At 40.7% G+C, this 18,405-nt stretch overlaps 1 protein-coding gene across 1 annotated transcript; it reads left to right on the forward strand.

Moving 5' to 3' along the window:
- The first annotated feature begins 2,304 nt into the window (after window positions 1-2,304).
- On the forward strand, window positions 2,305-2,841 carry LOC129771411 (uncharacterized). The gene is made up of 2 exons (XM_055775022.1): window positions 2,305-2,440; window positions 2,497-2,841. The coding sequence occupies exons 1-2, from the start codon at window positions 2,387-2,389 to the stop codon at window positions 2,749-2,751; spliced, it is 309 nt and encodes a 102-aa protein (XP_055630997.1). The 5' UTR covers window positions 2,305-2,386; the 3' UTR covers window positions 2,752-2,841.
- The last annotated feature ends 15,564 nt before the right edge of the window (window positions 2,842-18,405 follow it).

Consider the following 18,405-nt stretch of genomic DNA (forward strand, 5'->3'; position numbering starts at 1 on the left):
GACGAAAGTCCGCTTTGACGTAGGTTTCGTCGTCCATTACCAGGCAATGCGGCTTCGTCAGCATTTCGGTGTACAGCTTCCGGGCTCGCGTCTTCCCCACCATGTTTTGCCTTTCGTCGCGGTTAGGAGCCTTCTGAACCTTGTATGTACGCAGGCCCTCCCGCTGCTTGGTCCGCTGGACGAATGAACTTGACAAATTCAGCTTATTGGCGACATCCCGGACCGAACTTCTCGGATCACGTCTAAACTGCTTAACTACGCGCTTGTGATCTTTTTCACTGACGGAGCATCCATTTTTGCCGTTCTTCACCTTCCGGTCGATGGTTAGGTTCTCGAAGTATCGTTTTAGTACTCTGCTGACCGTGGATTGGACGATTCCCAGCATCTTACCGATGTCCCGATGTGACAACTCCGGATTCTCGAAATTAGTGAACAGGATTAATTCACGACGCTCTTTTTCGTTCGACGACATTTTTCCAAATTTGCGAAAAATTGTCAGTGAAGCATGGCCAACGTGATCTATACACTGTTATCTGATTATAAGCGAAAGCTGAAGATAGAATTCCTAAAAATTAAATTTCTACAGCGTTTTTTCCGTGATGCAATTTGATGTGACACACCCTTTACAGGAGGACAGTTGAACCGTTGGCATCAGCGACGTTGGGAATAGAGATTCCGCCAATGACCTGTGGTATTCCGCTGCAATTCGACGAAGCATCAAGAGAAGGAGCGTCGTGAATAATAAGATACTTGCCTGTCAACACAGGCTGGAAAACCCTTTCACCAACCTCGACCGTAGGGCCAGGACGACTTCGACTGCAGGAACCAGCAAATCGCTCGACTGGGTCGGGTGGATCCAGGGCTTCCGAAGCACAGTACACATTGCGTCCTGGTGTATCCACAACCGCTTGCAGTGAGTTAGAATAACTGGGTTCAGCTTGGGAGGTTGAGGATCTTATGTCGTCAGAAGGGCGTTGACTGATTTCGAAAGCAACACGGCAAACCGATGGTCTATAGCTTAACGTGGAGCTGCAATTTTGAAAAGCATGAGGGGCAGAACAGTCACCAATACATGCGTACTTGCCTTGAAGTGCCGGCTGGGAGACCCCTTCCGAGCCTCCGTAAACAGGTCCAGGACGACTGAGACGGCAGCATGTATGGTATTGATACTTTGACGATGTTGATGGCACGACTGTTACGGGGTTAGAAGGGGTTCCCAAAGTGCTTTTTAGCATGCGCCCTGGTGAAAATGATGCCGATGTTTCTAAGCAGCCATGTCTAAGGGCTCCGTTATGACAGATGGATTCGGTGGTTTCTTGTTCGAGTGTGCCGATGAAGATAGCCTGACAACTTGCACCCCGTTTTTTGATCGATTCTCCTCGAATTCACGAAAACGAACGTTCACTGGCATTTTTACGTGGATATCGTCACATTCCAGCAAAACAATGCTACTATTGATACCAGCAAGCAAACTAAGCAATGAATTAAGGAACAAAAACTTAATTTTTTGGACTGGCCGGCTCGCTCTCCAGACTTGAATCCTGTTGATAATCTTAGGGGGGGGGAACTATGTACGCTGAATCTGCACTGAGGGAAAACGGTGCACCACGATTGAAGAGTTCAAGGTCGTAATTTCGGAAAAATGGAAAATATCGAGAAATCCGTTCAGCAGAATTTGGTAAATAGCATTCCAACACGAATTTTCAAGGTTTTTAGTTGAAATGGCAAGGTTACCAATTATTGACATGTAAATCAGCCGATCGTTTTGTATTTTTCATTGATAATACTTATAAATTTTGAAGTGGTCTTATAGAAACTGGACAGCTGAAATTATCACATTTAATCACAATAAATAAACAAACAACTCGAAACCCGAAACAACCCCATATCACCCCACACAACATGCAAAAATTAATATGCAAATAATTTCTTTTATTGTTATTAAACTCACAGTTTCGCTGCATTAAATTGTTCATACTGCTGGAAGTGCTATGAGCGTTGATAATCGTGGAAAAAGTGTTGACAATTCTAAACGTGATTAATAAAGGCCAATCGAATGTTATCTTTATATCTCTTTCTATTACATCACACAAACAAATTTGTTACAAGGCCGGATGCCTCCATAGCTGTCATCTATAATGGCTGTGGTTAGGGTTGACAATTTACTGTAATGTCTTTTCTCTATTGTTTATAATCTACCTTTTTTTTCATTGATTTGCTGATCATATTCTAGAAATAAACTATGATTTACGATTCTAATTTTTCATTTGTCACCTCTGCCGGCCTAACACGTGTTCGGTTTTGAACATATAAAATTCGAAGCTCCAACAATTGGTAGTCACAAATTCAAGTGACAGTTTAAACAGTTGAAGCTTTAAGCGACACCATGAAGAATCTCGTCGTTATAGCGCTGGCCCTTTTATGTGCCTTTTCGCTGATGGTAAGTCAAAACGAGCAGCGATGAATTTTGTCGTAGAATAAACCCATTGCTTGCAGGAATTTTGTCAAGGTCATGACGACGACGAGAACGGCCACAGCGAAAGGCCCGAGCATCATTTCGAAAAAGGCGGACCGCTTTTAGCGGGCAATCCGCGTGTCCGACGAGCTGCTGCTCCTGATCAACCCAAGGGTTCTGGACAGGCCGGCGGTAGAGGTAATGGTGGACAAGGCCCGCCTCCAGGGCAGGGCCAGGGACAAGGACAAGGACAGAGACAGGGGCAGCAAGAGCAAAATGGTGGACAACGTAACTAGGAATATAGTATCACCTGTATGAAACCGTTGAGCGGTAATTAACATTTAGCAGCTTTTGTAGATTTCTATGCAATAAACTTTGTGTGACAACATTTGGTTTTCCCTGTAGATACAGTCAGTGTAGTTTGGAAAAATCACAACACCGATAGCAAATCCGGTATGAAGAAAGGTGAGTGGGATTTGTGTCACAAATTCGTGCGGTATCAAAAAGAATATAAAGTGAGGAACTTTCGGCTTTCATGAATTCCAGTCGATTCGTACTCACGCAGAATAGTGTGCGCAAAAATAACCTAAAACGGTTTGTGGCCGGTAAACAGTAAACAAAACACAAGTCTCACAAAAAGTGGTGACGCTTTTCGTCAGCTTCGAACTGCAAGTGTAAATATTAGCTGGGTTCATAATGGACGTGCAACAGATAATGGGAATTCCGGCTTTTGTGACCGCGCAAATATTAGCGGGCAAAATTTCCGACCATTACCGAGTGAGTGAAACTCCCACACATGCCGTAGTAGATTTATCGCTTCACCTGGGGTAACAGCAACAAAAAAAGTGTGGTGGGGAAATGTTTGGTCAGTATAAAGATAAAAGTTGAGGTAAGAGTCGTATTGGCCATTGTCACGGTGATGACGAATGTGGCAACGAGGTGCGATATTTTCGAAGCAAGATGGTTAGCAAAGGTTGTCTTCCTTCTGTTTGTTACATGGAGCTGTAATTGCTCACGTGATACTCATAACGTCATTGTCATGCAGTTATGCAGTAAAAAATATTCCATACGTCAATGAGAACGATAATCCTTTTGACCTTTTATGTGAAATGCCAGGATTATCGTTCTCATTGACGTCTAACTTGACTGAGATCATCCAAAAATGCGATTTTTAGATTTGGATAGATACATTTCTTTCCACGAGTTTATATACAATTGAAAACACTTGAATAATTAAGTTTATGTCTAAAAGATAAATGAATAAAAGTATCATTTCATCATTCTCCACGATTTGCTTCAAAAATAGCGTATTTACGTTACCCAGTCCCAAAAGGTCGATTTTTGGCCAAAATTTTTTTTCGAGATGACACCAGATCTCGACTTTTTATGCATTTTTATGTCATTTGACATCGGAAAAAATCGATTTTCCGAATTTCCTTTACTCCCCCCTTGGAAGATTTTCGAGGATAAAAAATCAAAACTTTGAGCGCTTTGAGGCACCCCCAAATCATGTCCGATCGAGCCTTAAATTTGCACAGATCATTTTTTTGGGCCAATAAACAAAATGTACATGGTCGGTTTTTCAAATTCGATGATGAAATTTTTCCCATACATCCATTGCCACCCTAATGTTCCCCGTGTAAGTCTCATCTAGAAGTGCTAATGTTAGTTGTTCAGTTCTTCTCTCTTTCCTGTTCTTCTCTCTCTCTGTTCTAAGCAGAACTCATAAAAGTCATATAAGTGTACTATTTCAGGTAAGCATGCTTTAAGTTAGTTAAAATTTTCAAAGTTTGGATGAAAATTTGTTTTGAATGTTATTTGCATACTTATAGTACATAGGTCTGACCATTATATGAAAATTACTAAAAGAATTCCTAAATATTTTCATCAGAATGTATGGCAAACAGACCTGAAACGTTGCACGAATTATGCTAACAATAAAGAGATAAGATTAATGATACTGAAAGTTATAAGCATAACGCTGAAACTAATGATCTCTCGATTCATATTATCGTTCCTGATGGTAAATTCAGATATTGCCCAGCAATATCGTAACTTTTCTTTGAAAAAGGATGAAACCTGTTTCCTCGAATGGCTTCAACGGCTTAGGGTGAAGATTGAGCCGTTGATAATCAACTCTGTATATAACTTCCATATCAGCGTCTCGAATTTCCTTCCACAATATAAGTGGAATTACTCTAGACGACCTCCGACAGAGAAGTTGAAAATATCTGCCAGACCCACAAATACATCGCAGGTTGCAGGTCTCAGAGGATATGTAATATTCATATGCTAGCCACAGTGCACTTTTTGTGCAAGGGTGGAATTTACGTCGCAAATATTTTCTTTTCGTTATCCCCTCGCTGCTGCGTAAATTGCTCGTTGCTGACAGCACGGTTAGGTAAGTTCCCAAATGGACAGAACAAATGTATGGGAGAATATTTGCAACTTGCATCAAATTAAACGATTTCCAGACTATGGGATTGTAATGTATAGCATACCAAACAAATCTTCGCAGCAAAAACAGTTATTAGCGTGAAATTTATTTCATAAAAACGTGATCTGTTTTCTGATTTGACATTCTTAGAGAAAGAAGTAATCCTACGTCAAAATGTCTGAGAACCCATTATTATCTTTGACACTTCACTAGCTCGGAGAACGTAGTTCATTGGCGTGTTGTAAATATTTTTATACAAATGTTTATTTATTTATTTGTCCTCGTCTTCGATTTACAATCGTACAGACTGAAATTTAAATTATGTCTTTAATCCTAGCCTTAAAACTATTCTTGGACATTCCAAAATCGTGGACATGGCCAACCGCGTTGAATGCACTCAGAATGAGTTAAATGGGCCATTCTGCCCGTAACTGGTTCTGTGAAATGGCAGATTGATGACGGAAGAACTACGAAGAGTTCGTGTTGGTACATTTAAATTTATTTGTTGCAGCAGCTCCGAACAATCAATATTACTCTCTATGATATCGAATACAAACGTTTGTTGGAGTTTAAGTCGCCGAGCTGATGAGCTTTCCAAACCGATGAGCATGCAACGCGAAGCGTAAATCCTGTCTAAGTTAAATTTCGGACACCAAGATGATGCCAGTAAAACAAAGATTCACGTAATACAACAAAACCGATTGTTTATTTCAGTAAAATAGACTTATATCTAAAACTAGGAAAGCTTACTTCGATGTTAATTACGTTGTCTGTAAAATTCACGAACTTTCTTGGGAGCATCTGCCATTAGGTTCCGTACAGTATCCTCAGATATGCTGGCGGCGGCGCTTTTCCATCTCCTCTTGAAATCACTAATGCCATTCGCTTTCTTCATAGTTTCGAATAGTTTTCGCTTAACCAGAGCCCAGTACTTTTCCACTGGGCGAAATTCTGGACAGTTCGGTGGATTTGCTGTTTTTGGCACATATTTGACCTCATGTGCATTATACCATTCCAGAATGGATTTTGCATAGTGACAATAGGCCAAATCTGGCCAAAACAACGCTGGAGAGTTGTTGTTCCTTATGAATGGTAGAAACCGCTTCTGGAGACATTCCTTGTCGTAGACATCTTTGTTGATAGTGCCGGTAGAGACGAAAGATTTGGATTTTCGGTCACAACTGCATATGGTCTGTCAAACCAAGTACTTTGTGGGGAATTTAGACTGCTTCTTGGTCCGGAAATACTCGGCTACGACATTTTTTCGCATTGCAGTATAAAAAGCGAGACCCGGAAGCTGTTTGAAGTCTTAGAGAACATAAGTTTTATCGTCCATTATGGTGCATGAACATTTTTGCAAAAACTGGGTGTAGAGCACCTTGGCACGGTTTTTTGCAGTGAAACTTTCGAGCCACATTTCTAACTGAAAGGTTGAGATGTTTCTCAATAATGGCAACCACCTTTCGGTCCTTCTATCGGGAGCATACTTTTCGATTTGTTCCGCTTTCAACCTTCCGATCCACAGTTAAGCGCTGGTCAAACGATTTGCACACACTAAACATGGTACTCTTCGGCAGTTTTAGCTTTTTGGCGAAAACGTACCGACAGTGTTGGATTTTGCTGCCGTTCGCGCAAAATTCGTTTGCGTTCTTCCACTTGATTCAACGCCATTTTACCAAGCTAAAGAAGAATGTAAATATAGGGTTGGGGAAAAAGAAATGTCGTATTTCTGATCGAAATTTGACGCTTTATTTAACATACGTAAAATTATCCAATTTAAGTCAAATATGCGCCGTTTTGTTCGCAAACTTGTTGCCATTTAGAAGGCAACTTCATTTTCCCCCCTTTATAAAACCCCCCCTTCTTATTTGCAAAAAAAACTCAGACAGCCAGTTTTCGCAAACCTCTTTTGAGGCCACCAAGAGCGTTTTGCATGGACCGGAAGAGATGATAATCACTTGGAGCCAGGTCCGGACTATACGGTGGGTGCAATAGGACATCCCATCCGAGCTCCCGTAACTTCTGGCGGGTCATCAAAGATGTGTGAGGCCGAGCGTTGTCCTGGTGGAAAACATTACCATTCCTATTGATCATTTCTGGCCGCTTCTGGTCAATCGCCTGCTTCAAACGGTCAAGCTGCTCACAGTAGAGAACCGAGTTGAATGTCTGGTCATAGTTGAGCAGCTCATACTGGATGATTCCCTTCCAATCCTACCAAACACACAGCAAAACATTCCTGGCCGTCAATCCGGGCTTGGCGATGGTTTGGGCCGGCTCACCGCGCTTCGACCACGACTTTTATCGCTTTAGGTTGTCGTATGTGATCCACTTTTCATCACCAGTCACCATCTTCTTCAAAAATGGGTCGAGTTCGATCCGTTTCAGCAGTGCATCGCAGGCGTTGATTCGGTCTAAAAGATTTTTTTTGTGTCAACTCTTGTGGCACCCATATATCCAACTTTTTTTGGAATCCAATCTTCTGCAAATGGTTCCAAACGGATTTATGGTCTATATCCAGTTCCTGGCCAATCGAGCGAGTTCTCACATGCCGTTCTACTTGGATGATTTCAACGATTTTATCGGTTTCCACGACGATTGGCCTACCAGTACGGGGTGTATCTTCGACAGCCACTACACCAGGACGAAATCGATCAAACCAACGCTTCTTCTTCTTCAATGGCACTAACGTTCCTAGATGAACTTCGCCGTCTCAACGTAGTATTACTTGCGTTTTTTTTTATTAGTACTTATTTGAGATTTCTATGCCAAATAACACGCCTTGAATGCATTCTGAGTGGCAAGTACTAGAATACGCGTGATCACAGTGCGTGATCAAGTCGGAGGAAATTTGTTTGACGAAAAATTCCCCCGACCAGAACGGGAATCGAACCCGAACACCCGGCATGTTAGTTATGACGCTAACCACTCGGCCACGGGAGCACTAAAACCAACGCTATGCTGTGCGAATCGTTACAGTATCGGGTCCATAAACTACACGATTTTTTTTCGGCCGCCTTCGTTGCAGTTTTACCTCGCAGGTAGTAAACACGTAAAATATGACGAATTTCTTGCTAGGTGGACTCCATCTTTGACGCGCTATAACTTGAGACTGAAAAGGACAATCACAATACTGCCAAAACCACACTTGTAGCACAGATTGTCGTCTTTAAATAGCCGTATAGTATGACCCGATGGATGAGATAAGTACAACACAAGATATGTTTAAGTGTTGCCATATATTGACAATATACGACATTTCTTTTTCCCCAACCCAATATGTTGAACGTCGAAATAAAGAGGGGGGTTTCAGCTGTCATGTAAGTGAAATATTTCATTGATTAGTGAAATATTTCATAAACTACACTGAAATAAAAGTGTCCGAAATTTAACGTGGACAGGCTTTAGTCAGGCAAGTTTACAGGATCGATCCAAGGAAGTTGTCGTAAGGCATATCGAATGAATTGAAGACAGAAGACAGATCAATACACGATACACCATAATCACACTGTTCGAGCGACATCTCTGGACGCTCCCTTTTTGACTAACTGTCGGAGTTGTACCACGCAGCATCCCATGTACCAGCTATTGTTTAAAATCCATGCATTGAATTTAGGTTGAATTGAACCGTGAACTAAATCGCAAGCGTAATTTTCACTCATTTCACCGATCGCAATTCTCTGGTTTTCCGCTTTTTTCGGGCTTCAGCCACTCCACACACATTCCCCACCATCTACTAGAAGATAAAGGACGACGAATTAAAATTGAAATTGAGTAGGGTATTTTATATACAGTTATAATTTAAATGAAATACGAATTTATACACGAATTGGACTAAAAATTGGGAATAAAAACAATCGATTGAGAAACGAATTAAAACAAATTTCAGCTTGACAGCTAACACAATAAAAAACGTGTTTGCTATCGAGGGTCCGAAAGACAGATTTGAAGTAACAACCAATATACATAACCAAGAAGAAGAACAGGAAACAAAAATTGCGTATGATTTTCTGTTACAGTAAAAGAAGCATAAACACTTTTCACATTTATGGTCACCTGCTTTGCATTTCTGGCTCTATCGAAGTAAAACTCTGGACTTTGGCGAATTTTCGCTCTACCGGTGACCATATTTGATGTGCGCTCAAACATCAAACATGACTCAAGCAATTAAAACCTTCAGAGGGTTGTGTTTGGTATGAAATCTTTCAAAATTTTAGCGATTCAGACAGCTCGGACAAGATCCATAAATATAGTTAGGCAGTCACATAAGGCTTAAAAAGAATTATTACACATTCTCTGAGTCAACTACACTCAAAATAAAAAAGCTAGTGATAATCATGTTACTTCATTCGGTCGACAAAGAGGTATTAAGGTTCAAACCCTGGTACCACCAACGTACCAACGAATTCCCCCCAAATATTCATTCATCCATTCTTTGAGAATTGATTCAGATGCAACTTCAAGCATATGATCACTGAACCAACGTTAATCCTACGTCAATCTTGTGGTTATACCACATATATAAACCACTTCCTGTTTAATCTGCAATGTTGGTCAGCAGTATGCTCACGAATATACTCGAGATACCCGCTTTAGTGATGTGGAGGATGTTTACGAGTGAGGGGCTGTTTACATACCACGTGGACAACTTTTTGTGGGGGTAGGGGGTAAGACAATGTCCACGTTTGTCCATGGAGAGGTGGGAGGGAGTATAGATCGAGAATACAACCACCAGTGTTCTGATAAAAATATACGTGGAATTAGGTAGCTGATTCGGAATATTTCATGAGGTGGTAGAGGATAATTTTTGATGAAAAAATTCTACGCATTTGGTCTATTCTCAACTAGAGTTGTTGAACTTTTCTTGAATCGAATTTTATGTCTTGAACTGACTCTAATTTAGAAAGTACGCTACTTAGAATAATTATGCTACTAATTTGAAAGAGAAGAAAATATTGCGTAAAATGCAGTTGTAAAAAATTTAAATTAATGGAAGCAAGTAACTTTCAGAGGTAAAGATGAAACTTAAATTTTTGTGCTTTTATAGGTTTTTATAAATTTTCAAAAAATACATGATAAACTGGATTGTTTCTATCAACCAAATTGAAGCTGTCCAACCATTCTACAATTGGTCGGGGTTCTGCCAAAACGAACAAAGCCCCATTTTTTTCAAAATTGAGTTACTTACACCATTGGATGCAGAAAATTATAATCTATCGACTGTAAATGGTCATGCCATTCGGACAATTGACAACAGCTCAAAAAAAATCTGTGTAGCAGACTGTAAAAAAACGAAATTGCATTCAACCAAAGCGAACCATAAATCCACAATATGGCATCGGACGATAGTGATCGTTTTCTCCAAGAAGGCAGATCCGAATCTTTAACAGATTTTTCCGTTTTGGACAGCTCCTGGGATCAGATGTTGTCGAAATCTTGTGAGCAAGAGACAGCCTAAGGATTGCCTTGAAGTGTAGAAGCGCTGATCTGCATTTTTCAAAATTGTATTCAACCACAACGAACCAAGTGTAATGCATTCCTCAATCAATTTGTTTTCATTTATTAAGATATAATTTTGTAATAAACAGCAAAAGTGAGTCAATATATATATACCATTCATGAAATTAGTCAAGAGCCGTTGCTAAATGCAAATATGTTGTGTAATGATATTATGTTAATAGTTAACATGTGCTTGGTTCGCTCTGGCTGCAAAGAGAATGAAGTTTTGCGTGTCAAGCAAAAACATAATTTTGTTTTATTTCTCATATTTCTAAAGGTTTTAAATCGGAAATTGATGACGATGTGTGCATACAGCATGAAAAGTAGTATTATGTTTGACATCCTGTTTAGATAGATTTGATCCGACACAGTCAATTAGTGGGAGCCCAAACTTCAAATCGAAATATCTCAAAATAATGGTTTTGGCGCTTAGTTCGTTTTGGCAGAACCCCGACCAATTCTTTCCTTGACACTACACTGTTATTCTTCTTCTTATCTTCCAAAACATTAATTGATTCATTTTATAAGTTTAGTTTGGAGAACGTCTTTATTCGATGACAGTTGGGTTTGGAATGAAAAAAAAAACAATTCAGGAGCCAAGTATGGACTACTAAGATGTACTATATACTAGATACTAAAGAGAACGTTTGCTTCGTTTTCACCCCCTCTCAATCGTTTAGTCCAAGATTTCTGCGTAGCTCCTGGAAACGTGTAGCATCTAGCGCCTTGGTGAACAGGTCTGCCAGTTGATCCATTGTGCTCACCGGTTCGATCTTCAATCGTCCTTCTTCTACGTGATCACGAATGAAGTGATGTTTCACGTCGATATGTTTGGTACGTTTGGTTTCACGGTTCTTGGCCATCCCTATACAGCCACGATTATCTTCAAAGATTACAACGGGTCCTACAGCTATCTTCAAATCGCCAAGAAGTCCAGCCAGCCAAATCGCTTCTGACGCAGCCGTACTCAGGGCAACGTATTCTGCTTCGCTTGACAACGTTGCCACAGTCGTCTGTTTCTTACTTGACCAGGATACGGTAGCTCCAAAGACCTTAAACAGACAACCGCTTACTGATTTTCGGTCCACGGTATCAGCAGCCCAGTCAGCATCCGCAAATCCTACTAACGGTTCCGCATTCTCGTTTCTTGTATACTCCAGATAGAGTCCCGATGTTCCTTGCAGGTAACGAACGATGCGCTTCAACGACTGCCAGTGTTGATCAGTAGGTTTTTGCTGGAAACGTCCCATGTAGCTTACAGGATAGCAAATATCAGGCCGCACACACAGCATGGTGTACATTATGCTGCAAAGTAGCTCTCTATACGGTTCCTTCGTCGCTGGTCCGTCACGATCCATTTGAAGTCCCTTCTCCATAGGCGATCTGCAAGGATTGCAGTTCTTCATCCCGAAACGCTCAAGTATCTTCATCACCTGCGCTTCTTGCGAGAGTCGAAGTGTTCCTTGATCCCGGTTGTACTCCAGCTTGATTCCCAGAAAGTAATGAGCGTCACCACAGTCGGTCATCTGGAACGCTTCAGAGAGTTCTTTCTTCAGCCTCACAATCGAATTTAGCTTTCTTCCAGCGATCAGTAGGTCATCGACGTAAATGATGATGATCAATTCGTTCCCTTGCGTGCATTTCGTATACAGACAGTAGTCATGACTTGATCTGGTGAATCCCATGCGAAGTAACTGACCATTCAGCCGCTCGTTCCAGCAGCGGGGCGACTGCTTTAACCCGTACAACGACTTGGAAAGCTTGCACACTTTACTTCGATCAGCTTCTACTCCATCCGGTACTACCATATAGATTTCTTCCTTCAAATCACCGTGAAGGAACGCAGTCTTAACGTCCATCTGGTGAAACAGGAATCGGTGATGAACGCCTACTGCCAGAACAGTGTGAATCGTAGTTAGCTTTGCCACGGGTGCGTAGGTTTCTTCATAATCGATGCCCGGACGCTGCAGGTAACCTTTCACCACAAGTCGTGCCTTGTAACGAACCTTCTCGCCGTTTTCATCCTCCTTCACACGAAACACCCATTTCGATTGGATTGGCTTGATACCCTGGGGACAGGATTGCAGTTTCCAGACTCGATTCGCCTTCAATGAATCCAACTCTTCTTGCATAGCATGTAGCCACTGGTCACGATAATCTCTACCATCGATTTCATCGTAGCAGCTTGGAACATCTGTAATGTTTGAACCAGCAGAAGTTGCACTGTACGTCGAAAGAAATTGAGAAACTTACCGGGGAGTCTGCGCTCCCGTTCGCTGCGCCTCAGCAACGGTTGACCCTCATCCATGGATTCGTGCTGTTCTGATTGCGAAGGGAGCGCCCCGGTGTCTGCAGTGTCTTCAAATTCGTCGTCAGTCTCGTCATGTTCATCAATATCGGGCTTGTTGTCGCTGTGGTTTTCATCATTGGAGTAGTGGGTGATTTCCCCCTCTTGCTCGTCAGGGAAGTATACTACCAGCGGTGAGTCCTTCTTGTCGGAGCATTTTTTATACGGAAAGCAATCTTCATCGCATTTCACATCACGAGCAATAATAATCCTTCTAGCCTTACGATTCCACAAACGATAGCCATTTGGAGCATAGCCTACCAGGACTGTTTCTTTGCTTCTCGCATCTAGCTTTCTTCGTTGCTGGCCAGGAATCCAAGCGAAGGTTTTGCACCCAAAAATCCGAAGTTTCTTCACGCACGGCTTGGTCCCATACCAGGATTCAGCCGGTGTTACGTCTTTGGGGAGAGCTGCTGTCGGACTTCGGTTAATCAAACAGACAGCAGTCAGGACAGCTTCTGGCCACAGCTCCTTGGGAACGCTTGCGTCGATCAACATGGTGCGCACTTTTTCAACTACAGTTCGGTTGAACCGTTCCGAGACACCATTTTGCTGTGGCGTATAAGCCACCGTCGGTTCGATTTGTATGCCCTTTCTACGATAGAAATCTTTCTGAGCATTAGAGCCATACTCACGTCCCTGGTCCACAGTTAAGGTCGATATCTTCAAGCCAAATTTCGCTGTAGCCATCGCCTCATACTCCTGGAACTTGTTGAAGACTTCGGACTTCTTCCGCATCAGATACAGCACGGCAAAGTGGGTATGATCGTCAATGAAGCTTACGAAGTATCTTGATCCATCCCATCCAGGAGGGTCGATAGGACCACACACACGTCCGAGTGAATCCTTTCCAAGGGCCTGGATGCTCGGTCACGAGTTCCACTAAACGGGTCACGGCATTGTTTCCCTTGTACACAGGCGTCGCAGAAACTCAGCTTGGTACCACGAAACTCAGCCCCCGTCACCAGATCGTTGCTTACCATTTTCTTCATGCCGTCCTCACTTAAATGCTCGAGCCGTCGATGCCATAACTTATCCGTTTCCTTCTTGCACAAGTTTGCTGACGATTTCTCCAGATTTATCTCCAGTTCGTAGAGTCCGCCTCTCAGATGGGCAGTAGCGATGATTTCGCCGTCTCTCTTCAACACTGATTCTTTTCCGACAAAGATTACCTGTACTCCAGCCATCACTAGCTTCTTCACTGACATCAAATTGTCGCGTAGCTCCGGAATATACAGCACATCCTTCATATGGAGCGGATACAGTTTATTGCTGTTCCCATAGATCTCTCCAACGGTCTTTGCAAGTAATGATTGACCATCTTTTGCCACATTGATCACAATAGGCTGTTTCAGCTTCTGAACGCTCCGGAACACCTTGCTGTCATTGACCAGGTGGTCGCTGGACCCGGAGTCAAACTCGAGTTTTTTGTTCTTCTGCTGCGCGTAGTCCCGGTTCACCATGAAACTTACTGCTTTCCTCTGCGTTTCAGCCGAATTAGCTTCACCACCAGATTTCTGCTTACAGTCTTTCTTCAGATGACCGCGTTTGCCACATTTATGGCACTTTCCTTGAAACTTGAAAGTCTTCTTCGTTTTATCACCGGAGAAAGCCGCACCTTTCGCTTCGCAACATTCCTCATTTCGTTCCCGACGCTTCGAGTCTTCAGCTAACAGACGTTGCTTCACAACTTCGATCTTGAGATCCTGTTCAGGAACATTTTCTAGGGCGGTTACCAGAGGGTCGTACGAATCAGGTAATGTCTGGAACAGCAGCACCACCAGGTCAGCATCATCAACCTTCGCGCCAGCCGTCTTCATTTGCCGTATCAAGTCGTCGAACACCATCAGATGCGGTCTCATCAGTTCGCCTTCTTTCAGCTTCAGCCGATTGAGCTGCTTCCTTATCAGGTGTTGAGATCCGATCGATTTGGTGGCAAACGTAGCTTCAAGTGCCGTCCACATTGCCTTGGCAGTCGACTTCTCCCTAATTACTTCCAAGCACTCGTTGGCCAGAAAACTTACGATTAGAGCTTTGGCCTTACGATCCGACTCATCGAACTTCTTTTTCTCCGCTTCCGCTTCCGGTGCATTCTCCGTCAAATTCTTCAAAACGCCGACCGAATCCAGATGCATCTTCATTCTGAAGCTCCAGTGCTGAAAATTCGGTCCGCCGTTGAATTGCGGAATTCCGCACACAGTATTCGCCGTGGAGCCGTGGAGTTTGGAGAACGTCTTTATTCGATGACAGTTGGGTTTGGAATGAAAAAAAAAACAATTCAGGAGCCAAGTATGGACTACTAAGATGTACTATATACTAGATACTAAAGAGAACGTTTGCTTCGTTTTCAATTCACAACATAATTTATGCAATAATTTATGAACTCCATTGGTGTAATTTTGATTATTTGTCGTTACAGAAACCCAAATATTCAAGAATAATTTTTCCGTCCTTCCGTTTTCCGGAAAATGATAAAAAATCGAAAAATCGCCAAACAAAAACATTGCCTAAAACATACATTTATGATCCTGTAGAAGGTTCAATCCAATAAAATAAAACTGTAAGAAAGTTTACATATTTTTTGTATTTTAGAAGGTTTTGTTTTTTTATTAGGTTATGTGAGGTTATGTACTTTTCGCACATAGTTGCTTTAATCCGAATTTATCGTCCAATAAAGTAATACAAAATCGAATGAAATTGATGGTAAGTGATAGCTAATAAATTGAGCTATCTTTTGATGCCAAAACCTTACCATATGGTAGCTTTCTAAAGCCATGAAAAATTATCAAAGTTGCTGTTCGATTTTTCGAACGCTTGGCCTGAAATGGGTTGAACATTTCTTCATGTTTTTGAGGAATCAATCAACGCTCTATTAAAATAATTGATTTTTCAGAAACTTATTCCAATCGAGCAGTAGATTTCAAACCAAAAATGTACAAGTTTTCAAAAAATGGAGAGGATCGGGCCGGGACGACTGATTAATTTGGCGTTGAATTTTTCTTTAGTAAACTGTTAGAATTTGATAAGTGATGTTTTGATAAGGATTTTAACGGAGGAAAACCAAAGAGCAATACAAATAACTTTTCGGACAAGGCTAGTAAAAAATCTATCAGTCGTGAGTTTTCTGATGTATACATCGATTCTGCAATCCTTTCGAAACCATTATTTCGTTCGAGATATAACTTTGCATTTCCTATTTTTTGCCCATTTAATGTTCGAAGAGAAGCAGATTGAACGAAATGCAAAAACAACTTGAACGGTATACAGAATGGAATTTAATCAAGTCGATTGAAATATTTCGAATCGATCGAAATACAGAATAGGCGTGGTAGTTTTTTCTCGCGAGCATTTTGAAAGACATCTAGACACTCAATGAAGAATGGTCAATAAGCAGTTGAAAAATTAAAAAATATACATTAAAAATATTTCTAATACGCTATTAGTACCCTCGGAAAATTCCCGGAACTATTGCGGAAAAAGTTTCGCATTGCGCTGATGACTTAAAGTGAAGCGAATGTGTAAATGAATTGACATTTCCTGTGATCAATCGTACTCCGGAGTGGGCAAAAAACTACACTCGACAAAAAAATAGAGGAGCAAGATGCGACATCGGAAATTTTGAATGATTTTTGAAACGCTTTAACTCTGTTATCAAATAATGCATTCGCCAAAGCAACAACTGGACCTTGTATAGAATATTTTCAAGTTTGCAGTGGGCAGATTTAATCATCGATTTGCGGTGGTTCATTATTTCATGAAATATTCATGATTCAAAATTAAAGGATAAACGGATCATTCGATAGAGAATACCTCTGTAGAAAATAATTGTACTGAAACTTTCTATGAATCGAATGAAAGAGAAATAATCAGGTTGATTGGGTTATATATTTTGTTATTGTTAATATATTTTTAAAATTTTTAGAAACATTGAAAGCAAACGTTTTATCTTTTCTTGCAATGTCTTTTGTCTACAACGCATATACACATTAATCTTAAATATGTACGTAAGATACCCATAAACCAAAAATTTGTAGTTTGAAAACGCTGAATTTTTTGTCTTCATGTCATGATGTATATCGAAAGTACAGGCGTTTCGAAATCGCTTAGAAATTTCGACCCTTCACTCCTCAATCTTTTATCAAATGAATATCTTTAGATATCAGTGCATGGTCTCTATTCCATCTTTTCTTTTATTGAAATTCTTTTTAATTGATAAAAAAAATCTATGCATATAAAATTGTTCTGTTTGTTTTTGTGCGCTTCATAAACTCGAAAAATTCGCCACTGATGGAGTTCATATTATGATATAATATAAAATTCACTTCATGGATTGTTGTTGCTACTGCCAACCCCTCAGGAAGCTTTAAGATTTTCAGATGGAATTAGCACACTTCTGACGTAAGGTTGTGAACCTAAATCAACTTTCTAGTATTGAATACGTATTCTATGTAGTTTTGTTCGCAAGTGTTTAAAAAATCATGAAATAAAATTGTATCCGATAATGATTTTAAATCCATTCAATTTTATTCGATTGGCGGTGCTCAAGATCAATCTTTGGAATTATGTGATGTAGATTCGGGTGCGGATTGTTGCGTTTCCGTGTCGGCATACTAGATAGCCAAAGCGTGGCAGAATACAGCTAGTAAAAGTTTGAGAAAAAAAAACTTAAATGGAATTAAAATTTAATGTAAGTGCAATACAGTTATTCCCTCAATTATTCTAATTAAATAAGCAAAAATGTCCACGTGGACAACAGGCGGAGGGGTATGCAAATGTCCACGCTTGTTCACGGAGGGGGAGGGGGGAGTTTAAAATCGTGCTTTTTCTGTCCACGTGGTATGTGGACAGCCCCTGATGTGAATACTTCCACCACTTTTACCAGCTTTCGCTGTTAACCCTCTACAATCTAACTTCACATTTAGACGGGTATCACGGATTTTCTTTTCAAATTATTCAGACATTATTTTCAATGTTCACCGCCACTAGAACATCTTTAGAATATTTTCATCTATCACACATACACATTAGTTTTATGCTGGCAGCGTTCTGCTAGGAGTAATTTATGTTGAAAGTCGGAAGTTCGAGATGAAAGTGGAATGCGTTTTTTTTGACAAATAAACAATTTAGGTCTTAGAGGGTTAAATCCCATCAATATCATGACTCTTTATACAGTCATTCCATGCCAAACCGATATAGTGGCTCTCAGATTTTCGTCAAAAGTGTTAGTTTTGTTCTTTATCGCAAATTACGAGACTGGCATTTTTTTTTATTTTATTGTTAGGTTGACCATTTCCATTTTAGGGTGGTCCAAAAAAACACTTTTTTGCATTTTTGCCAAAAATGACTTTTCGAAAACTCATAACTTTTGAACTACTAGACCGATTCAGATAATCGACATATCAAATTAAAGCCAATCATCTGGTCTTTTTTGAAAAAATACTATACCTGCAGATAATTCGAATTCTGCTCTCGTTATTATTGATTGTACTCGTTTTTTATTGTTTTCATAGTCTCTGGACCAAAGGCGCTATAGTTTTTTATTTTTTTTTTCTGAAAAGCTGAGGATTTTTCACATATCTCGAAACCAAGGAAGCGTTTTTTTTTGTTTTTGAGTTATGATTTTTCAAATTACCCGATGGTCCAAAAAAATATTTTTTCCCACTTTTTCCA

The sequence above is a fragment of the Toxorhynchites rutilus genome, chromosome 2 (genome assembly GCF_029784135.1).
Source record: "Toxorhynchites rutilus septentrionalis strain SRP chromosome 2, ASM2978413v1, whole genome shotgun sequence".
Classification (NCBI taxonomy): domain Eukaryota; kingdom Metazoa; phylum Arthropoda; class Insecta; order Diptera; family Culicidae; genus Toxorhynchites; species Toxorhynchites rutilus.

Excerpts from the sequence above, each read along its gene's own strand:
- LOC129771411 (XM_055775022.1), top strand. The coding sequence starts at position 2,387 with ATGAAGAATCTCGTCGTTATAGCGCTGGCCCTTTTATGTGCCTTTTCG. Across the intron at positions 2,441-2,496 it reads TATGTGCCTTTTCGCTGATG|GAATTTTGTCAAGGTCATGA; the intron begins GTAAGTCAAAAC and ends CATTGCTTGCAG.